At 44.9% G+C, this 24,131-nt stretch overlaps 1 protein-coding gene across 5 annotated transcripts in view; it reads right to left on the bottom strand.

Annotated features, from left to right (window-relative positions):
* Nucleotides 1-11,163: 11,163 nt before the first annotated feature.
* Nucleotides 11,164-24,131, bottom strand: part of TENM4 (teneurin transmembrane protein 4) — a 590,588-nt gene continuing 577,620 nt past the window's right edge. For all 5 annotated transcript variants that reach the window (XM_054270092.1, XM_054270093.1, XM_054270094.1 and 2 more), the window contains 2 exons: nucleotides 22,668-22,810; nucleotides 11,164-14,788 (listed from right to left, as the gene is read on the bottom strand). In XM_054270092.1, the coding sequence (XP_054126067.1) occupies nucleotides 14,030-14,788; nucleotides 22,668-22,810 (902 nt within the window). In that variant the 3' untranslated portion in view covers nucleotides 11,164-14,029. The remainder of the gene's footprint in view (nucleotides 14,789-22,667; nucleotides 22,811-24,131) is intronic.

Below are 24,131 nucleotides of genomic sequence, written 5' to 3'. Positions count from 1 at the left end.
TGCATTCGTGCCAGTGATGGGAAAAGGCACAGTGATGTATTTTAAATACACTTTCGGGAAGAGCTTATTGACAGGTCCTTGATGAATGCTAAATAAATGCATCTTCCAGACGTCATTACTGTGTGAGAGAGGGGGTGATAAGCATTCTGAAGAAGATTTTAATGTCCTAAAACAACCCTTCCTGAGGCATGCCCAGCATCTCCTGGCTGCCAAGGCAGCAGGGGGCTGTGGTGGGGATAATGCAGAGTCTGGCTGTGCAGAATGGGCCCTGATCACCTGGGAGGTTGTGGGGACACATCACCTTCCACACAGCAGACTCGTTACTAATTCAGCATTCCCATTAGCCAGGGGTGACATTTGCAGCCCCTCCAAAGGACAGGGACGTGTTTCTTGTAGCCTTTGCAGCCCGTGTTGCAAGATCCATCACAAAGCCCAGCTGTTAGGATGCTGTGGCTTTTAAACATATTCAAGAAGCACGCTGCCTCCTTTTTTTTAATGCACCTCCCATTAATTCTCTAGGATATGTGATAGGATGCGACCCTCTTACCGCTGACCTTTTAATAACAATAAAATCATTCAGTGGTGCACTTTATTTTGATTTATCATTGCACAACATAAAGGGATTATATATCAAAGGAGGCACTAAAATGATAAGACTAATAAGAAGAGACCAGAGGAAGATGGGGAATAACTGGAAGAAGTTTCATTGGTATTTTCAGTCAAAGGAGATAGGAAACTATGGCTTATCTTGAACAGCCTTGGGAATGATTTTTTTTCTCCTTTCCAGCAGCTGAAAATGCATAGATCATGTCAAAATAAACTCATATTAAAAAAAATGTACAGGCTATGTAGAATTTATCTCCAGTAATTGGAGTACTGGACATTTTCTGCAGGCTTCAACTATGTTATTTTTTTGTATTTAATTTTTTTTCTAAAAAGGAGATTTATCCATAGCTGTCATATATTTTGATTTTATTTCATTTTTATTATCAGAGCAGTCTGATCCATTGGCAGAGCAAATATCAAAAGTTAGGCTGACAAATACTTCAAGATTTTCTTTTAAGAGAAGAAGATGTTAAAAGGGAAATGATTGCTTTAAACCTCTTATTTTTTCTCTTTACACACAAGCTGACAGGTAACAACTACGGTGTTTGGAGCACGAACACGTTTGTCACAGTGACGTGTAGGACAACCAAAATGCTTTGTTAGCTTGAGTCATGTTTGAATAGATTCAGTAAGAATTTCCAGGGAAACTCTAGGATTATCAAAACATGACTTTTTTCTTTATGGATTAATGAAAGTGAGTGTTTTTACATATTTAAGTGATATTTAAAGAAATCTTTATTGTATAACAGCCTTTTTGTTGCAAAGATTGACTTGTGGTAAAAGAATAAAAATTTTAAATACATACCCAAATCATTCTGTACAGAGTTAAAGGTTTTGTGTGAGCTTTTTACCACTGTTTGGCCAAAAAGTCCAAACTCTCCCTTCCATCTCTACCCGGCCTCCTTTCTTCCCCACTTTTTTCAGCAGAGCAGCAGCTGCACCAGGAAAGGACTGAAAACAGGAGGCTCAAATTCAGCTCATCAGCCTGGACACAGGAGGTTGCCTAGTCCAGCCCCTTTCTTCTGCTGTAAGCCTTGGAAATTGGCAGCCATTAACATGTCATCAGTCCCGGGATTTGGGTGGCAGCTGGCAGGGGAGCTGCCCCAGAGCAGCGGGCTGTGCTGCAGGCCAGCCTTGCTGAGTGAGGGTGCTGCGGGGGCAGCTGCTGTGCTGGAGCCGAGTGCTGGCTGGGTCTGAGAGGCCGTGCAGCCTGACCAGCCCCAAAATGTCACAGCTGCACCCCCTGTGTGCCCAGGGAGGCCTAAACCCACTGCAGAGCGAGAAAAGAAGGAAAACAAGCAGGAATGAGGTCTGAACACACAAGGGAGGAGGTGCTGTAGGGAAAGAAAAGAAACAAATAGTTTTAAATATGGCGTTGGTGCGCTGTTTTGTGGGCTCCTGTCTTTGAGAATCCACAGATGGGTGCAAAGTGAGGGTTAATGGGGCATGGGAAGGTCACAGACAATGGCATGAGGGGAAGGAGGCAGGCAGCAGCCAGAGCTGGAGAAAGCAAAAAGGAAGAAGTGAGATTCAAGTGTCTGAGCAAGCACAAGTGGGGCTCTGATGCTCATTGAAGTCCCAGCTGAAATGGGCACTTCAGCCCGTTCCTGAATGAGGACCTTTCTGAAAGACATTTTTGGCTTTGCAATTTCATCCTGGTGGCTGCTTTGGTAGCTGAGCTCCTCACAGTACGCTTCCTGCTAGGATGCTGGGGAGCATGTCATTTCTTATTCCAGGAGTGAGTGGAAAATAAAAGATGAAGAGGAAAAGCCTGAGCTCAAAAGGTTGCGTTTTTCTCCATCAAGTTCAGCTGAATTTATTTTACTGTAGAGCCAGTTCATCCACTTTCCTCAGGATGCTGGTCCTGTGGACAGGGGAATGGCCAGCAGACACAACCAGCCCACCTAAGACCTCAATCACTTCCTCTTTGTTGGTTGTACAGGAGTGTGTGGCAGTGGGTTCTTCTTCTACACATCTGAGCTAGAAAACTAAACTTAGGAGGAAAAATTTGGCCATCTCTAAGTACTTTTGTGTCGCAAAGTGTAAAAACAGGACTGCTTTTTATGTCTTCCCAAGGGTTTTCATAGAGGTCTCTGCCTTTCCCTGCTTGATCATAGGAAATATTGAAAACATCCTTGGACCCTGATCACTCTCTTGCAGAGGTTCAAGGCCAGAGCCAGAGCTTGTGCCAGCACAGATGGCGTTGTTAGACATGAGAGGGGAATGTAGGAAAAAAAAAGATGAGTAGAAAAGTGCATTTCAAGAGTCGTCAGCCCTCCAACTTTGAAGTGACAGGGCATGTTTGCTGCACTCATTTCCCAAGGTCCCCACAGAATTGCTGAGAGGAAGAAAGCCGTGTTTAGAAAAGCTGCCAGATGACAAGACCTGGGGATGTAGGGCACGGAGCAATCACACGGTGCTGTGCTTGCTCAAAGTGCACCTGCAGGGAGGAGAGCAGGGATGGGAGTGTGTCTTTGTGGCAATGCAGGGGAGCACAGGAAGGGATGGAGAATCTGCTAAATGCATATAAATACCTGAAAATCTATCTTGAGGCTGTTCCTCTGAAAAAGCCACACTTATTTCTCTATGCACAGATATTCCTGTGTGAATATACAGCTCCATTTCAGCTGCAGGCTGTGAGCAGCACACGTTGGGGTGCCTGTGTGCTGTGCAGGTCTAAAACCCTGAGTTTCCCAAGGCCATGAGCATGCAGGACACCTCCCTTGGTGCTGCCCTATCAAAGGCTGGAGGTGACATCCAGAGGCAAGGGGGCACTGGGGAGGCTGTGGAGGAGACACAGAGCAGTGCCACCCACAGAATCCTCTTGCCCCAGTTGTTTACCCCGATGCAGAGCTGACCCAAGTAAGAATGTACAGAAGAGGGCCCTAGATCAAAAGCAGCACATGTGCAAAATGACAGACAGAACACTCTAACCTCTTACAGCTGCCACTTCAGGCTCCTGGATCAAAACCCAGGCATGCTGAGGTCCTCCAGGTAACATTCTACACATGTCCAGTGCAACTCTGGGTTTTTCTTCGTGCTCCTCCTTATCCACCTTGATTCTGGAACTTCCCTCTTGCTGCTGCTGGCTGATGGCTCCTTTTCCTGAGCCACCACCAGAGCCTGAGGAGTACAAACAACACTCCTGAAATGGCCCAAAACTGTCACTGCTACAAGGCAGTTCACCAAAAATTCTTCATCAAAAGGCTTGTCAGGCAATAGAACCAGCTGTCCAGGGAAGTGGTGGAGCCACCATCCCTGAAAGGATGCAAAAGGTGTGATGATGTGGCACTTGGGACATGGTGTAGTGGTGGACTTGGCAATTAATGGTTGGATTTAGAGGCTTTTCCATCCTAAAAGATTCTGTGATTCTGGTTGCATAAAACTCCTGGAGGACATGAGCGTCTTCTAGATGGAAAATAACAGCATAGCAATGAGTTAACAGATCCCTCTCATCTCTTGCTCTTGGAGGCAGAAATCAAAGCAACCTCGTGGTCTCACTGGTTTGCAGCATCTCACTGGTGGTGTGGCTCTGCTGAATAAACTTGCTGTAATTATCTGCCCACTGACTCCTGCTTGAGAAACCCTGGGATAAAAAAATTTTCTGAGCTTTATGTTAAAAAACCCCATTGTTCCTTGAGAGAGAGGCTTGGAGATGCTCAAGCAGACTAATGCAGCAGGTTGAAGTCCAAACTCAGAGATGTGTTTTGCCTGTGGTTCTATTTAATTTAATTCAGAGAGTGGGAGATGAGCTGGTTTTAAAGCCCAAGCATGCTGTGCTGCTAACAGTAAGGATGTGGCGCTTATTCTGTTCCTGTATTCCATCCCATCCTTCTCTGAGTAAATCCTGACAAGGATGTGCTGGCTGGGCTTAGGAAGGCTTGTGGTTTTACAAACACTATGCTGGAGGAGAAGGAGGTGTTGAAGTTCGTGGTTTATGTAGTGGGTTGGTGATTGGAATTGGTTTTTAGACAGAACCCAAGAAATGTTTTTAAAGCGTCCAACTCACAATCATTCATGATGTTCCCTTGCCTGGACTGTCACCGTTTCAGCAGGCTGCATTTAAAGGAGCTCCTTTGCCCTGGAAAATTCTCTGCAAAGGATCACTACCTAAAAATGACTGTTTCCAACCAGAACTGCCATGATTTGACAAAGGCTCAGCCAAGTTGTTTCAAAGGGATGCATTAATGACCAGATAATTTTTTAAACCTAATCTCTTCGAGGAGAGTCTCTGTTCCTGCTCTCAGCAGCAGCTAGGCTTTTCTGTATCTTGAATCTACACCCTTGTGGAGGAGGGCCAAAAGCACTGGGGGCACTGGATTGCAGCCCTCGACTTGGCCCAGGGTGGGGCTGCAGCAGTGCCCTGTCCGTGCTGTGCAGGAGGGGAAAGGGAGGGCGCTGCAGCCGGGATTTACCTGCCCGTGCTGTCTCATCACTGCATGGAGCATCTCACACCACACACCTGCAGCGGGACACTGCTGGAGGGACCCGTGCTCAGGGGAGCTGTGTGATGCGATGTGTGACGTGCTGTGCCAGCCAGCCAGCAGCACAGTTTTGGCCCTGGGAAGGGTCATGAGGCTGAGCACTGACTCCTGGAGGGGTGACCCACCTGAAGGCACGCTGCTTGTGTTCTACCATGTTCACTTCTCCCAGACAAATATAATCAGCATTCTCTGGTTTTAGTACTTTTCAACTATATATGAGGTGTGGTCCATGGATGAGGCTTTAGTTGCTTCCCTGTGGGAACGTGGCACAATTTTTTCCTTTGCTCCCACCTTGAAAGCCTGGAGAGACTCCTTGTAGCATTCTGAAAGATAAGCCGGAGTCCTCAGGCTATGGCCCCTATTAAAGACATGATGTGATAAGTCTGCCTGGCCTGTCAGACTGGCATGGCAGGGTGGCTGTCCCAAAAGCACTTGATTTACTACCCATAATATTTTGATTAAAACATTGGTCTTATCTGGCACAGCCACATGAGGCAGAGACAAACCTAGTTCAGTGACAACTTGAAATGCTGCCATTTCCTTGGCTACCCCCGGGGATTAGTCCTTGGTCCAGTGCATTTCAGTATCATTATCAATGATTTAAGGCAGGGTCCTTTTCAATGATATACTGCAGGTGGCACAGGAAGTGAGGGATGGCAGGTCACAGGGGAATCTGAATTCCCTGGCTAAGCACAGCTTAGGAAAAGGCACATGAGTAACAGCCTGATGCAAACTAAGGCATCTGATTTGGAGAAAGCAGACCAGACCCATGGGAAACCAGAGGCTCAGGGGAGGATGTCAGGGTTGCTGTGTAATTATCTCAGTAGCCACTTTCTGGGCTTCAAAAAAAGAAGGGGCCAATGCCTTCCTTTGGTGATAAAAATCTCTGATGAGCATAGGAGCGAGACCCTGCCCTGTGCACAAGGTAAGTTAAACTATCCTGCTGAAGGTAAGGTGGCCAAGCATGTCAGAGGATGGAAAAACTATCTAGCAGCTGGAAAGTGGACTTTGTGCCATGTGGCTGCAAGAGTCCATCCTGCTCAGCATGGCACGGAGAGAGCAAAGGGGGAACTTGGTTGGTGTCAAGGGGACGTTTGCTTTGCAGGATGGCTTGAGGAGCTGCAGTTGGAAAATAAAGGCTGTGGAACAGGGCCCTGAAAGAAAAGGCATATTGGTGGAGAAGATAAATAACATTCCACAAGGAATGGCCAAGCAAGGGTAGAAACCTCAGGGAAACCTTGCAGGCATCAATATGCACCAGCAGCTGGACTCCCCTCACCTTGCTCAAGACGTGCATGCAAAGAGGCCTCACCTGGCTCCTGTGGCTCTGCCTGGTGTCAAGGGAGAAAGAGAGATGCTGTTTATTTCCCCTATCACAGCCATCTACCTCCAGAGGAGAGGGATTCCACACAGAACTGGGCTTTATTCTAAAAGACCCAATTTCACTTGGTTTTGGAGAGCAGCACAATGCTCAGGCAGTAAAGCTGGATAGCAAGTCCCTGCTCCTCCTCCAGTGATCACTGCCCAGTCCTATGCTTCATTTTCCCATTAGGTTCTCCCCAAGGACCACCAAGGATGCTTCCCTCAACACATGTTTTCTGAACATGCATGTTTCTGGCCTCTGTTTCCTGAAGTGACTCTGGATTTTTTCCTGAAGCACCAGAGCAGGCTGCCAGTGGGGCTGGGCCAGGCAGTGTCAAGAACCACAAGGGAGTTTCCCTGGGTCACTGTGGAATTGCTGCAGCAGCTTCTCCTCCCCCTCTGCATGAATGAGGATCAGATGCACAGGTTTCTGCTGGACATACCACTGAATCCAATGCTATCCTGATTTGTTAAGCATCTTTTGGAGTTCATAATGTAGTTTCTCAGTTAGCTTATCCTTCTCCTGGAATGGGGGCTCCTGCAGTAGAGGGAGGCTCTGAATCCCAAGCATCACCTCCTGGATTGGCAAAGCCTTGGGGCACCTGCAATCCCACACCCTAGGTACAGGTGGGAAATGCACCTTCAAGTGCAAATTTCAGGAGTGGGGGGACCTTTTGGTCAACTCTTTTGCCAGGTGCATCTCCCATGTAAGGGCCAAACAGCTGGGGTGAAGAAATCCAACATTTTCACGGAAAAAAAGAAAACACTATTTAAACACAAAATATTCTTTTATTTGTCACTGAAGGCTACACATGGTCATTTCTGTCTGTTTGCTTTTTTTTTTTTTCTAGAAGGTATCTACATCTGCACTTATTTACAGCCTGGTTGTATTTACACAGTCAAGAATACAGTATTAGAAACACAAAGTATCGAGAAAAAAAAATTTCTCAAAAAATTAGTTCCAGACTTCAGGAAAATTATTACACAGGGTAATGACAAGAGTCTTCAGTGCTGGGCTTACAGATGCAGCTTTGATACAAAGTCCTCTTCTCAGCTGGAGCTGCATTAGAAGTCCTCTCACAAAATAAACATATTACTTTATAGAAAAGTGTGATTCTTTGATTGGTTATTTCAACAATATCTACGAACTGTCCAAACACTTTATTTTTCTTTTTTGAAAGTTTTAGTGTTTGCTTGAACAATTTCCATCTCTAAGGAAAAAAAATTATATATATATGTATATATTTTTGAATTATTTTTCATTTGTCGTTTTCTATGCTCCCCAGAAAGCACTGACCTCTGGAATGGGAGTTAACAGCTGAGCTATGTAACACTTGGTCAGGAACACAAAGTTTTATGGTAATTAAAGGAGAGTACAAAAGAAACACAGAAGATTTCCCTAGGGTGGGCTGGGTTGTTTTTGACTGGGGTGGCAAAGGATGGAAAACTGCCACAGGAAATGGCCCCCAGGACATGCAATGGCCCTTCATCCAGGAGGGAGAAGGGGGGTCCTGGACAGGGCCCTCCGTGCCCCCAAGGTGTCAGTTTAAAGTTTGCTCTGCAATCGCAAGTAATTTTATTTAAATATTTTCAAGAGATGAAAAAAACCCAACCCAAAACAAATAAACCAAAAAATAAAATAAAAGCAAACACAAGAAGGCTTTGGGTTATTTTTTTATTTTTACAAAACTCATGGATATTCTTTGGTGTAACGGGGGACTATTTAGTGATCATAATAAAATGAGTGATTATAATAAAAAGAGGTACTGAAAAACTAGCTTGTCCTGTGGAGGACTGTAGCAACAGGAGCAAAAATGCCCCAGGCCATGCTCACCGTGGGATGGAGGATGCTGCTGGCCACATGGCAGCCAGATTTTATCCCATCAAATGCATCCCTGGCATGGAGGCACAGTGTTCATATTCACCAGGTCGGGCAGTGCCACCAGGGCGAGGAGATAAACTGAGTGTGATTTAACAAGCAAAACGATCTCCCTAGCTCCATTATTAATGTTACAGGCAGTTGTTTCTCCTCCCCTTTTAAAAAGCAGCCACAGGACTAACCATGATCCCTGGCCCTGGTTTCAATTACACCGAGATTGAATCAAAACAGACTGCTGTGCCGTAAATACGAGGGGGGCCCTCTCTGTAAATCGTAAAATTGAATTCTAAAATTTCATGTTAAGAGCCTTGTCTTTGCATAATGGATTGCGCTGCCATCCATCACGGTGACACTTACAAGTCACAGCTGAAAAAGTACTTTATTAGATTTTTTTTTTTGAACAATTTTGATTTATTCTGGTTACACTGTCTGTATAATAGACTGAGCAGAATTTCATGCCGGTCCCTACACTCAATAAAGCAACTACAGATATATTACAGAAATCCCTCACTGTTCCTAAGTTACGGCCAAATGGTGTCTCAGGGACTGCTCCCAGTCATCTGTGTCTTCTAAACCTGAATCAAGCACCGGGCTCTTAATGACCTTCATCTCATCAGCTCTCGCCTGGTGTTGTTTAGCATTGTTGGCCCATTTTCACTGTGGCTCTGATCAATAGCTGTGATGACAAAGATATGATGAGCTGCGTGACTCCCTCCGGTCACTGCTGCTTAATGATTTTTCCAAGTGCCAATCTCCAGTTGAAAGGGAAAAAATAAAATAAAATAAAGATCTCAGAGGAAACAAATGTGGCATTTCTCGTGATGCCTAATTGGTCTTGCTCCTCTCCCTCTGGGCTGGGTTCACAGGATGTTTTTCAGCTGCAGAGTCCTCATGGCACTGCTTATGTTTGGATGCCACACCAAGTAAGTCCCATCACTGTCGTTCCTTCAAAGGGAGCATGGTTCAATAACAGCTCCAGCTACTGAAGACTTGAGCTGTTGCTCTTTATTGCTCTCATTGAGAGATGCAGCCTCTGCTCCAAAGCACTGCATTTTGTCCTCTGAGCTGTGAGATTTGGTCAGGATCCTTCTCACTACTCTTTGGACTGGAGACAAGACCAGAGTTGAAAGTAAGTGAAGTTACACCTCTGTATTTTGATGGGGAACTCCTTTTGGTGAGGGCTGAGTCCTCTTTTTGGGAGTCAAGAATGAAAATGACTTCTCAAAAATCAAACGTTAAAGCACATGAGACTTAAAGCACAGTGATGTTTTCCCCAGGAGATGGTCTGCTACACCTTTCAATGGGCCTTTGAAACAGCATCTAGAGCAATTGTTGGCATGCTGGAGGGAAGGGATGCAATCCAGAGGGACCTTGACAAGCCTGAGTGGTGGACCAGTGTAAACCTCATGAAGTTCAGCTGGGGCAATCCCAGGCACAAATACAGGCTGGGCAGAGAATGGATGGAGTGCACACCTAGGGAGAAAAATGGGGGTGCTGTTGGGTGAGAAGCTCACCATGACCCATCAGTGAGCACTCACTGATGAGCCAAACGTGTCCTGGGCTGCATCACCAGCAGTGTGGGCAGCAGGGCCAGGGAGATTCTCCCCCCTGCTCTGCCCTAACCAGATCCCCCCTGGAGTGCTGCATCCAGCTCTGGGGCCCCCAACACAAGAAAGATGTTGAGCTGTTGGAGCAAGTCTGGAGGAGGCCACTAAGATGCTCACAGTGTTGCTCAGCCTGGAGAAGACTCTGGGAACCCCCTAGAGACCCTTCCAGTGCCTAAGGGGCTCCTAGAGAGCTGGAGAGGGACTTTGACAAGGCCATGGAGTGACAAGACAATGTGGCATGGCTTCAAACAGAGAGAGTAGATTAAATATTGGGAAGAAATTATTTCCTGTGAGGGTGGTGTGGCAATGGCACAGGTTGCCCAGAGAAACCGTGCATATTCCATCCCTGGAAGTGTTCAAGGCCAGCTTGGATGGGGTTTTCACCTTTTAGTGAAAGGTGTTGCTGCCCATGGCAGGTGGTTGAAACTGGATGATCTTTAAGGTTCTTTCCAACCCAAACCAGTCCCTGATCCTATGATAGGGAGTTAGTGCTGTGGGATTTGCACCCAAGACCTTCCACTCTCATGGAAGCAATAAATTACTTCATGCCTGCACATAGACAAAGCAAGAAGGGCCAGGCAACCAGAATGGTCCCATGGGGAGGCAAAATGGACAACAAAAAGGCTGGGAAGGAGCTACAGGGCCATCAGTAAAGTGGAAATGCACTTGGGATCCTGTAGAAAAAGCATTTTTCACTAATGAATGGGTAAATTTAGTGCTTCAAGACTGAAAATGTTGTTTTGCCATCTAGGTGAGGTGGAAAGCTTTCACAGAGGCTGAGGATTCAGGAATGTAGTAGCTGTCTTTGGACAGGTTTTTCCCCAGCGTTAGACAGCCATCCCTATTAAACTTTTGTTTTGATAGAAAGGAGCAACATATACATATATATACTTTTATAGCTCTATTTTTCCCCCTTTTGACACAATGTCCATAGTTTCCATACGAGCTGCAGGCCCAGGAGAAGACTGTCACGGACCCAGCAGGCAGACAGGCGTAGTCACATCCCAGTGCTGCTTGAGGATGCAGAAAAATGCAACATGAGGGTCTTGCCTTGGCCATGGCACAGAGCTCTGGGCTCCTGGCTCTGGGCATGCTGGACAAGCATGGAGGGACTGGGAGACTCTTGAAAAATGGGTGAACTCCTCAAAGTCATTAGCTCGTGTAATAACCTGAAGAGTCTGCGTAAGGCTGTAGAGGTGCCATCTCAGGCTGGCAGGGTTCCAATCTCTTTTCTTGACTCCATGGAAAAATGGCCCATTTATTCTTGCACTGCCCCTCTTAGCATTGTAACACACGGACGCAGATGGCTACAGAAGCATCACTTTTCTTCGGAGCTGCTTGGAATGGGGCAGTGTAAATAGGAGGCACAATGAGCTCTCTCTGCTCTGTGGGTCTTTTACCGGGGGTTCATACCTTTTGACCCTGCCTCCTGCAGGTCTCTTTTCATTCCATTCATGCTGTTTGAGACACTCACAGCCATCACAAGTTTGAGGTTTTAAGAAGGATTTGTCCCTAGTGTGACTTGGAGAGAGGGAAGCAGGGAGCTGGACAGCACTGGCAAGAAGGTGCTGCTTCCTTTGAGTAGGTGGTTACTGCTGGTTTGGCTAACACTGCCCCTGACCCCCACCTGTGCATCCTCAGGGCAACCCAGGCTTGCCAAGCACTTTATACCAGCCATACAGGTGGCAATGCCATGGCCTTTTAACCATCTCTGGCAGGCAGCAGCCAAAGCAACTGCTCCTTTGCAAAAGCCTGGAGCAGGTCTGGCCAACATGTCTTCTCCCACCTGGCTCTGCCAGAACTGAATACCCTTTCCAGCTGCCTGTGGTTCACTCCTGCCAAAGTAATAAAGGTTGTGTGCTGCAAGGGATGGTTCAGAGTATAGCGCTGGGACACAGCATGAGCATCAACACCCTTGCTGCAAGCAGGAGAGAAAAGCAGAAAATCAAACTCATAACATTGGTCATTGCCACACAGCCAAAGGTATTAGGGATTCGGAAATGGAGGAGGAACAGTCTGTTAGGGGAATTTCCATCCCATCACCTTCCTCCTGGCAAGCACCCGGGAACAGACAGGCAAGGCAGACGGAGCTGGCAGCCGGCTTCTACGGAGAAGCCGTAAGAGCACCAGGGCTGCCAATGTTTCACTGCTCGAGGACTGCATGGCCAACACACGCCCCCGCTGTATCTGGGGCTCAGATCCTGCAGAGGGGTGTCAGTCTGTGCTGGAGGATGGCAGTGGTGGTGGCATGAGTGCAGAAGAGCTGCCTCTGAGTACACAGGTGCATTGTAGGACTCCGAGTAAGGAAACAGCCTTGGCATGGAGTTGTCTTGGGTTATCTCTCTGCAGAACCGGGAAAAGCCAAAGTGGATGGAATTAAAAAAAAAAAATTAAAAAAAATCAGGGCTGAGCTGTTCCCAGAGAGACACAAGAGAGCTCTTACTGTCAGGACATATGCAGGCATCAGTGTGATAGAGACATCTATCTAGGACCAGGGCTGGCCACCTCCAGCCAGAGCTCCATTGAGAGGTGGGGTAACACTTCTGCCTGCAGGAACAGCACAGGAATGTTTCAGGCGGGGAAGAGGATGCTGAGCTCATCTCCTTGCTCCCTTGAATTTCAAGGACTCTTCCAAATACCAGAGCACAGAGGTTATGTGAATAAAAATTACATTAGCATGCTGAGCAACTTTGTCAGCAGTTTCTTATTAAAGCACTTGGTCCTCTCTGTAGTGGGCATTTCCACTGAACCTCCCCCTCGTCACTGCTAACAGTCAAGTGGGCTCTCCATTAAATTTGAGCTCATGTAAGAAACAGTGAGAGGGTTGATTTCATATTCTCCTTCTTGTCCCACCACGCACAAGCTGTTGCTACTTATTAAACATTTAAAAATCCCTGCTGCCAAAGTCCCCAGGAGACATTTATCTGCCATAGTCATAAACGACTTGCCAGCATGCTACTCCAAACTGCATTTCCCAGCCAATAAATACAAGCTCCAGAATCAGGAAAAGCAGGGTTTGGCTCTAATTTTCAGTGGTATGTCACTGGGATACTATAACTACTTTTAAATTCAAATCAGCTTCCTAGAAATTAACTGGTTTTATCAGATACAGCACAGTGGACTGTTAAACACGTAGCCTCATGTACTGAAACACTATACATTTAATGAAGTTATGCCATTAGCAAATGTACAACATGGGTGCATTAAATCCACCTATAGAACAGCTCTACGTATGAGAGAGGATTTATTTTAGATTTTCTCAATAGAGCAGGAGTCCCTTTTCTTGGCTTTTGCTAGGTTATTTAACTAAAACCAGGATTTGTGCACACACAAAAAACCCCCAAAAGTATCTACTCTCATAATGAAAAAAGACCAATTTTTTCTCTTTTTTTATTCCAGTTCAGGAAGGAAGAGAATCATCTTGCAAGGTAATATAATCAGCTCCTTTGCCTCTATAATCTACTTCTGCTCAGCAGGAGCCCCCAAAGAAACACTTTATGTCCCAAGTGAAACGTGAAAACTACTTGTAAGGTCCCTTTTGAGGCACATGATTCGGACGGTCACTTTCAGAGTTTCAGAATCAGCGTTGTCTTCCATCTCCTTTCTTTCTGGGAAGAGGTCTCTGGCATGCCATGGGCTCCCCCTGCTCCAGGTGGAAGGCTATGTCCCTGCCCCAAATCAGAAAGGGTTAGGATGACACAAGTTAGCACAGACACCCATTTCGCACTTACACCTAAGGACTTACGTTGACGACTCCCCACTTCAAATTCCTCACAAAGAGGGGGAAAAGAAACAAAAAAACCCAAAACAAACAAACAGAAAAAAGGACAAGAGACAGTAAATTTCACTGTGATCACACTACGGCAAAATATACCTTCTGTTCATTGCAAAAAACGCATGAAGGCCAAATTAAAGCGGGAAAAAAGTATGTTGCATGAGTTACAGTGCAACCGTATTATTCCTTCTCTTTCTATTTTCCTCCCACCCCACCTTGTTCAGTTTAGAAAAAGGATTGAGTACAACACAGTCAGGTAAGTGGCCACAAAAGAGTAGCTGTCTTTGGCAAGAAGTCACCGCATTGACCCTCTCTGTCACCTTCTGCCCATTTCGCTCTGTCTCATGAAGTGGATGTTGTTGGCGCTGTCTGAGAGTTCAGGGTACTGCTCCACTGAGATCACAAAATAGCCATCGTAGCCCTGTACCCGGCCCGTGTTTAGCACTTGTTGCTTCTCCCCTTCTGTCCACGAGCGAATACCCTCCTCCCCATCCCGCAGTCTCTGCTGTTCCCGGGACCAAGCTTGGGTGACGGCGCGCTGTCGGGCCAGCTCCAGGACGCGTGCCTTCTCCTCGTCCAAGGTGGTCCCGTAGCGCGTGTTTAGACACAGTGCGCCGTACTGGAGCTGGATGTCCGTGTAGCGTCTAGTCCTCCCACTCAGCACTGTGTTGATCTGGGACACTGTCACATTCACGCCGTTCTCCAGGGTCCTCCGCCCGCCGCTGAGGCCTAGGATGGACAGGTCGCCCTCCGACGGCCCCTGCTTGATGAAATAGTGTGTGTCCACCCCGTCGATGGTGAAGTGCAAGTTCTCCAGGTAGTGGGCATTGTTCAGGATGGCTGCGATCCTCCGTCCATCCTCATTGGCCACGCTGATGATGTCCGTGGCCACACGCCCATCTTTCATGGCGAACTTGACGCCCTTGCCAAAGATGGAGCCTCCAGAAGCAAAGTTCTTGTTCTTCTTGACGTGCCGGCACCCAGCGATGCTGGAGCTGTAGATCTGTTCAAAGCGCTCCAGGGTGACAAAAGCCTTCAGCTGCTTCTGCACTTCACACTGGACCCCCAAAATGGACTGAGCAGGGAGAGAAAGAAGAGAACGACATATTAGAAAGAGAAATCTGATGACCCAAAAGCATTATTAGGATGCCGGAGAGCAGGAGAACATACTGGAGACATGTAATGAAGAGCTCCATTATTTTTTCCCCCTTATCACATTTTTTCAAAATTTTAATTCCTTTTCATGGGAGAGAAATGTTGTCCCCTCCTAATGCTCATTGTTTCTGAAACCTGAACTGTATTTAATCTCATAGATTGAAGGATGTAAAGGTAGAAAATTATTTTTTTGCCTCAGTGGTGTGGGCGTTGAGTTTGGATGCATAATTAGGTTGTGTTTCAGTGTTCTTCTGCATATAAGAAACAATTTGTCTTGTGGCCATGATGCTTTACCAAATGCTTTCAGCTTTTCTGTGAAACATGGAAGTATTTCTAAAAGTTTCTTCTATTTTAACTCCACATTGTAACTCCTTGTGCTCCTTGCCCCGCATGACCTGTATGACCCTCAGAGTGACCATAACCTCTTGATATTCCATTTCAGCCTGGCTAAAGCAGGTTGTTCAAAACTCAAGGAAGGCATTATATCCAAAACTTATTTTCTGGAAACCCCCTATAATTTGCCAGGCTCCCTGAGTTAAAGCCAACCACACCTGATGCTCAAGTTTTAGCTTATTTTGAAGCAAAAATTGAGAGACAACAGCCCAGATCATTTGCAGTCCAGTGCAATACAAAGGCACTTTTGCTGTTAGGGTATAATGGAGCAAGCACACAGTGAGTCAGCAGCTCATCATTACTGCAGAATGTTCTGGAAATGCTCCCATCAATTCATGGCAGTGCTGACTTACAGACTCCTGTTCACGAACAATTATTTGCTCAAATTTCACAAAAGCAAGAGGATTCTATGACAAAACTCTCCTGGCACTGCCAACGGCTCAGTTCAATAATGTAATGACACACAGGATTAAAAATAGGCTACAAAGTTTACTCCATTCCAATTATTTCGAGGAAATTAAACACCCATGAAGGATATTACCTTAAACTGTCCATGAACTAGAGATTCACATCCTGGGTGCAAGAAGACAATTCAGATGATGCAGGCATTTCAGTGTGGACCTCTCACACAAGACTTGTAATATAACAAGGGAAATGAAATAAAACCTAATTTCCATGGTGGCCATTTCCAGGGAAGAGTCATAAAGTATTAAAAAAAAAAAAGGATTGAGCATTGCCACATTGCCACTTACTAAGAAGTTATGAGCAGTTTTGACTGTTAAAAGGGAAAACTCTAAGGGAATAGAGGAATACAATTTCAAAAGCACATTTTAGGTTGTAGAACATTAAAATTCCCAGAAATTACTTTTGTTAAAAGTGCTGAGCAGGCTGGTGTACCTTCTCCATTTCCCTTTTTGATTGACAGCATAGCAGGTGGAGCAGGAACCAGTTTCCTATGAAAAAGGAGCTCTTTCTGGTTTTCTCCATCCTGCCTGTGGGGCATCTCACACGTCCCCTAGAGAGCAATTTAATTAACAGACTGGTGGGGAGCCGAGCTCAGCTTCTCTGCCAATTGCACAAGTGCTCTAATTATGCAAAAAATGGACGTAATTAACGTAGATGTCAGTGATGATGGACATGGAACAATTAGTCTTCTAGGCTTCATAAAACACTTACTGTTCTAAACAAGTGCACACTGCACAGCCTTCGTAATTAGCTACTTCCTCTTCAAAGAAGTTGAAATGGAGAGTTCTTCTCAGGTGTATCTCATGCGGGTTGACTCTAGGTGGTCCCTTAGCCACTTTGTATGTCATGCTGCCTTTCCAACTTGCCTCAGAAAGATTTACCAGCGATGGGAAAAGGCATCTCTCAGCGCTCATACCAAATCACTGCTCACTCAAGGATGTAAATCAGGTCTTCTGGCTACACTGCTATGTCCTGTGATCACTGATGTATCACCATATACATACACATCACCTTGTTTACCAGCAGGGGAGTGATAAAGAGTTCCTGGAATTAACTGCACCATCTACTGATTATCACCTTGGAGAAGGGAGCTCGGGGAGGTCAGGCAGTACTGGGCATGGACGAATAATTCCCATCAGAAATTGCCCCTGTTCCCCTTCAATTTTGTCTTCATCACCTTATTCTTGATGAGCTGCTGGAACTCCAGTATGTTCTCGATTATGAGCAAATTATTAGGTAAAAATCCTCTATTAATGTCTCCAAATTAGGTTGCCCCAACAAACCAGTGGATCTGGACACCACCATAATATCAAAATTCACAGGCAGAGACCTACCTTCAGGTGTCTTAATCAAGAAAAAGAGCACAATCAAAAAAGGGTTTTCTATGGAGGACTGGTTACTTCTGGGCTCCCCCCACCTTTTATTCACATAAGGAAGTAGGAAATGAGATGTGCAAAGCTGTAATGCTGAACATTCACCATCACTTAGAATCACAGACTGGTTTGGGCTGGAAGGAACCTTAAAGACCATCTAGTTCCAAACCTTCTGCCACAGGCAGGGGCAACTTCCACTACACCAGGTTGCTCAAACTTAACTATTAGCTACCAACAATTTCAATAACCAAATGCATCTCTGTTACCTTGAAAACAAGCCCAGGATGACTTTGAAATGACTTTTTGAGTGCATTTCTTTGATAAAAGAGTGTATTTGGGAACAGCATTCTGTTAAAAGGAAGAGCAAACACATCCAACAGAAAAAAACCCCAACCAACAAATTCAAGCAAACCAGAGCACAGCCAGTGTGTATGCTGTGCTGTGAATATAAAGAGGGTGGAGGCAAACAGATTGTACGTAGTTCAAAGAAGCAATGTATCCCTGACTTTGAAATTACCATTTCTGTTCAATCTTAGAACTCATTTCAATGAAGTGGCAAGGAAAAGAAACAGAAAATTTCCATCCAAAGCTGCAGTGGCATGTGCTATTCTCTAAAAATTGCTACTGCTTTTAGCAACTGTAAACCAAGGCATCTATAAACCGGTTTTACAGAAGAAAGAAGGGAATTTATCGCTATTTTATTTCAATATTTGTTGCTCGATGTGAGTGACAAATACGCTGGATTTGTTTTTCCTCACAGTCTTTTTTAATCAGATGTCCTTAGGTGACATTTCACTTTATCTAGTAACAACCCTTTGGAGAGAAGAGAACGACCTTCATCATTTGTTCTCTGCTGCACAAAGCTCAGGAGAGCGGCACATTACCAGGATCTCTGAATAGCCTCTTGCATTTTGCCAGCACCTCTTGAGGATTTGAAATACCATCGCCAGATCCTATCATCTGTTGTTTTTAAATACCGCCTTCCAGTGTGAGACTGAAAGCTTTAATTTCCCATCAAGGATCCAAGATGTGAAATACGTGAACATGTTTCCAAGTTTCTTTCTATCCTTGTGCCATTATAGACAGATAGGTGTTTCTCTTACCACCATATGGCTTACAATGCAGAAAGCCACTTTTTCCCAATAGGTTTGGAAGTTATGATTTCTCTGATATATGATTCATTTTTAACTCCTTCCTATCTATCACAGAATCACAGAAAGGCTTGGCCTGTAAGGGACCTAAAAGATGATCTTCTTCTAACCCTCTCACCAGGATGCCCCCACTAGACCAGGCTGCCCAAAGCCCCATCCAACCTGGCCTTGAACAATCCCAGGGATGGGGTATCCACATCTTGTCTGGGCAACCTGTGCCAGTGCCTCACTGCTCTCTGGGTACAGAATTTCTTCCTAACATCTAATCTATACCTCTACTGTTTTAATTAAAAACTGTTCCCCTTTGATCTATCCCTATTTGCCAGTGCAAAAAGTTGCTCTCCCTCTTTTTTATAAGCCCTCTTTTTATTTACCCTGTAGCTCTCTGTTAACAAAGCCATTGTTCAGCCATCAGCTCCTCCCTATACTTCATGTGGCCATAACCTGGAGACAAGTCTCCGTTTGGATGTGCCCACCAGCATGGCTGCACTGCAGGCTCTTGGGTTGTCCAAGAGGTGACATGTGGGGCAGCAGAGGTGAGCCGTGGGCCAGCAAGGCCAGTGCTCTGGATGCTGGCTGGCTGGGAATGAGCCAAACAGGAGCACTAACTCAGGGGCTTAGAGGGCAGGTCTCTCTTCCACCCCACCACTGTAGATGACTGTATGGGGATAACAAGGTTGAGTTCATTAAGCAGATTTCAAGTGTGGAGAAGTAAGAGGACTTGCCTCTTCCTCTTGCTCATCACTTTATAGATTTCTCATCTATTTTCATAAAGCCCCAAGAGCTTTATGTTTTTGAGACTTCAACTCTTTTCCCTGCATTGGATTCTTTGAAAACTGACCACTGCATTTGTAAAACATAACTGGGAGCTGATGGACAGACATGCAGACAGTGTGGCAGTCCAAGCCCAGACCAAAGCAACTGCAATGTCAGGATACCTTCCCTGAATGATGAACACTGGCAGACCCAGTCCGTCAAACAGATTGTCCTTGGAATAAGCTCTGCCAGAAAGCACAGCCTTATAGCTCACGTCCTGGCTGAGCATCCCAGGGCAGCCCTTGCCTTTAAAATGCTGCTCCAGAGGGGATGCCAAAAACTACTTCTCCAGCAAAGCCTGTAACAGGCACTGCAGAAAACAGGACCCTTCCTGGAGACAGTGCCCATGGGATAGAGAGAATGGTAGTTATAACAGGATGTAGATAATGATACAAGTGCTGACTCCAAAACACCCCTCCCTGGAAATAGAGTTGTTCTGGCTCCAACAATTACCTGACAGCTCAATGAGACAAAACAAGGAAGGGGAGGAAAAAAAAAAAAAACCAACAAAAAACTAGAAGAGAAATTGGATTCAGGTGTGCCGCAGTTCCACAATATGCCAGAGGTCACCCAGAGTCCCCCAGTGGCCAATAACACTGAACTTGTTCAACAAACAATTTAGTGACAGCTTCACAGTCGTGGGGAGGAGGGGGGAAGTGCTGCACAATGGAGTATTGGATTTTAAATGTCACTTCAGAGCTTTAGGGGGTTAGTGCAAGGCTTATGACATGCTGGCTGGTTTTGAGGTGGCGGATGCTCAAAGTCAGAATTATCTCTCCTGTCTTCCAGACTGGCAAGGCGAATACCAAAAATGTTTTGGAAGGAGATGCTAGGGCCCTCTGGTTATGCACTCTGAAGAGAGATGAAGCAGCCATTTATGGGTGTTAGTTGTGTTGTTATTGTGCTCCTGTTAGTTGTTTCCCTCGGATAAAAGAACAGACTTAATCTGCTGGGCCAACTTTTATCAGCAATGCCAGTGGAGTACCTCAAATTTACTTTTGTCTATCACAAGGAGGTAAGTGACCCAGAGAAACTAGGAATCAGAAGACATGGAGATGAGAAAGTTGTGGTACATCATTCAGTGATCAATGCCTTGTCCTGGCTACTTTTAAATGACAAAAGATCTAGAGCTTACTCTGTATGCTCTGCAATACCATTTTACAGTTTGATCAGTCTTATTAACTAAAAATGTTTCCTGGGCTTTCATTTACCTTGGTTTAATTTTGTCACTTCCTATGTGAAATTTTCAAAAGTTTTTATTTTCTTCCACATGCTTCACCAATAAATACAGAGACAACCAGTGACAAGGAGGACTGGACTGTGTTTGGGAGTGTGTATTGATGCCTTGAAGGGTTGGGAGTGAACAGAACTTCATGGAAGTATCAGTGTTGGATGCATGGATAGGCGTAGGAGAAAATGGATCATGTATTCAGGTATCATATGTGAATGAATTTGGAATATGCAAATATATGCCTACAATATGCTGGGTGCGACAGAAAGCAAGGGAATCCTGCTCTACAGCATTTAGGAACCCCTTGCTCTCACAGCATGATCCTGCAACTGTAGACTGAAATAAAAAAGCTCATGTTTTGTTGCTGTCATAACAGGGGAAGAATATGAAACAGCCTGCAATGGTTAAATTCCATTTTCAACATCTGAGTGCAAAGGGACTCATCTGGAAGCATGACAGCTGTATATGGCCCTCTTTTAATGAGCAGGGCCCTGCATAGCCCTCACTGCAGCTTCTGGCTTTAAAAATATGTGTGGGCCATGGAGATTTCCTTTTCTTCTTATTGCTCATCAAAGCGGATTCACCTAAAATAGGTGGACAGAAGGGACGGTTCACCTTGATTTTATTTCCACCTCATCTGCCTGTACGAACAAAGGTCAGTCATCACCTCAAGTTGTCACTCAAGTTACTTGACTATTCAGTAAGTCAAATAAGGATAGTACATGAAAAAGATATATATATATTACATACTATAATACACATGATGAACTAATGATAAAACAATAATATAATATTACCAATACTAATAATTTCTGTGGTGGTTCTGTGAGAGTTATTATCTACAGCACATAATAATACAGAGATGGTCTTCTGTGTAGTCTCTGGGTGAGTCTTTCCTGTTTGCTTACTCCGGTACAGCTTTGCCCAAGGAGACTGTGTCCCAGCAGAGGGGAGAAAAAATCCTGAGGGTCTCTCTCATTAGAGAGATAACTTCCATTAGCATGTTATTGTTTAATCCAAGGAAATAAGAAACAAAAAGGGAGTCTCTGTGCTCCAAACCACAACTGAGTTACTGCACTGTAAAAGTTTTCAAGCATCAACCCAGCGATGGTAATTTTTTTAGTTCCACCAATATTATTAAGTGACACTTCAAATAAATTTCTTGTTGAAGTTGAAGCTGGTACATTTTAACTTGTCTTCAGCATGGCTGTGAGGCTGAGTACCAATGATGGACTGACATATGACTACTATCAATCTACAGTAATTTGTTTTTACCTTTGAGTGATACCTTTTGTGGTTCAGGAAACGTGACCTCCTGGTTTAAGATGTATACCTCAAGAATCTGCTGCAGGTCATCAAGATTTCAGTGAAGCCATAGGTAGAGAGGCTAGGAGGGCAGATGGAATCAATTCCATTGCCTACTGTTATCATATTATTAGCAGAAATGTGGAGAGCATATCCTGATCTCCCCAGTCATGTTGGTGCCTCACTGCTCTTGCAACGTTCAAACAACCAGCAACAGCAAGTGGGAGTTCAGACTAAAGAGGATTCAGACTCAGATGAAAGCCTCCCCAGAATACAATCAGGCTATGAAATGGAAGAGAATCCTGAGAGGTAAGTGACTTTCAAGGTCATACACTGATAAGCAGTAGGGCTGGAACTTAACCTAGGGCTCTCAAATCCTGACCCCGTGTTCTAATTTTAACAGTGATGCCTCTGTCTTTCAGTTGAGTAAGTACCAATAGGAAGATGGGGAAATGATTAGGCTGTAAAAGCCTTTTTCTTGCCAATTTTATCACTGAATTTTGCACCAGCATCTACCAAAATGCCTTGGGAAACAAGCCTGTTTTTAAAAGCAAGACACAGTTACACGGGATTTAACCTGGTCAGGTAAAATGAAAGTTTAATATAATAAAAAAATTCTTTCTGGAAAGACTCTCTGCAGTACAAAAGAAATTCCTATGCAAGTAGTGTGACTTCTTGTTAAAGGTATTTTAAACTGAAATGAATAGGTTTCTAGAACAAAACCCCCCAGACTTTATAAACCGATTCTCTGTCAAGATTCACTTTTTTTTAACTTCTAAAAATCCTGGATACAAAGGCCTTGAATTTAGCCTGCAATATGTGACAATGGAAGAAAGAAACAGTAACACACCACTTCACTGAGCAACCACCAGAAAATATCACAGGAAAAAGCCCCATTACAGTAGGGAACTTAATATGTGATTATTTGGTCAGATTTCAATACTGGAATGGGGTTTGATTTGCTCTTCCTCTCACAACATGCTGGTAGAGCTTTTTCAACCAATATTGCAAATGGGTGGTTTGCTGATAAGGGCATGAGATACAGTATGGAGTTACATGAATCACCTTGCTATTGTCCCATTCTTGGGTCTTCATCTGTGTGTGGATTAGCTCATAGGATGGCTCCATGGCATCCATGTCTGGCTTGGGGTAGCCGGGGATGACATTGTGCAGCTGGAACCCAAAGGTGAGAAGCCAACTGTTGACATCTGCAAGGGAAGAGAAACATAAATAAGATTATCTGATCTCTCAAGCAGGATTGCTCAGGAGAAGGCCCACAGGAGGATGCCACAGTGGCTGGCACTGCAGCAGTCTGGACAAAATGATGAGCTTCTGCTTTGTGTGAAAAGCAGAAATCTTAATGGTCCTACAATGAGCCGTGTGCCAAAATCTGGCCTTTCCACCTCCAGCCAGAGCCAAATCCTGTGCTTTCCCAGCTCTGAAACAGAAACGCTGGCAGTGAGCAAATGGCCCAAATCAAAGCCAGCTTCATGTCTGCCCTTCATCAGCAGAAACCAAGCACTGTTTGAAGGTGTGCAGAAGTACAGCAACAGCAACACACCTGGAGGCTGAGATGCTCCAGCCAAGTGGGTAGTGTTATCCACTCCTACAGTCAGCTCGGAACACCTCAGCCCCAATACTTCTATCCCTGAGGACTCTCAAAGGGCATGTAGGCTGAAGACTAAATTTAGAGCTATGTACCAGAATACCAGGACATCCAGGATGGACAGCTCGGGCATTTAGCTGGTACTCACAGAAGAGGCACTGGACATATGCACTGCTTTTTCCATGGACTTCCACCTCAGTCCAGAGTTTCCTGGCATCTTTCATAAGAAGCTGCAGTTTGAGTATTAAACCAGTGTAAAGTCACATCATCTTTAACAGTGGTATTTATAATTAGACTTCATACTACCTGCAAGGTACATTATAGTGAAAATAAGTGTACAGACATGAGAGGTATTTTGCTTGGGTACTTTTTACAAACACCTTTAAAACAGTCCATGAATGGTGAGAAAACTGGTGGCTACCAGTGATAAATTATTGCCTTATACAGAAGAGGGACCACTAGCACTAAAGAGAATGTGATGGAAAACCAGTCATTTGGAACATCATTCCTGCATTTACTTGCCAGTAGATTTCAAAGTCTTCCATGATTTTTGATTGCACAGCTATTAGGAATAGCAGGCAAAAGTTAATCTGCTGGAGGAAAAAATGATGAGGTTAGGTAACTCCTAGATCTGCTTGGGATTAGCATCACTCCCTCCCTTAACTTCAGAGCATTTGATGAGCCTTCACTTAGCTCCAGAGGACACACCTGCTACAATCCCTGAGCAATATGGTGTGGATTTGGCACACGATAGCAATTGCAAGGCAAAAAAATGTATGAAGGGGAAGTTTAACTAATATTAGCTCCCAGGAGTCTTAAGTGTCTGGATGTAACTGGAATTTTTCTTGGTGATTGCTCTACTTCAAGCTGGAAGTGCAAAGGCTTGACTTTCATTTTGCTAAGCTCAATAAGCATTGTTGAAA

Source organism: Melozone crissalis, unplaced genomic scaffold (genome assembly GCF_028551555.1).
Source record: "Melozone crissalis strain CALT ecotype California unplaced genomic scaffold, PUWL_Pcris_2 ptg000008l_1, whole genome shotgun sequence".
Taxonomy (NCBI): domain Eukaryota; kingdom Metazoa; phylum Chordata; class Aves; order Passeriformes; family Passerellidae; genus Melozone; species Melozone crissalis.
Note: the sequence above shows the minus strand (reverse complement) of the source record. Positions and strands in the feature narration are given on the sequence as shown.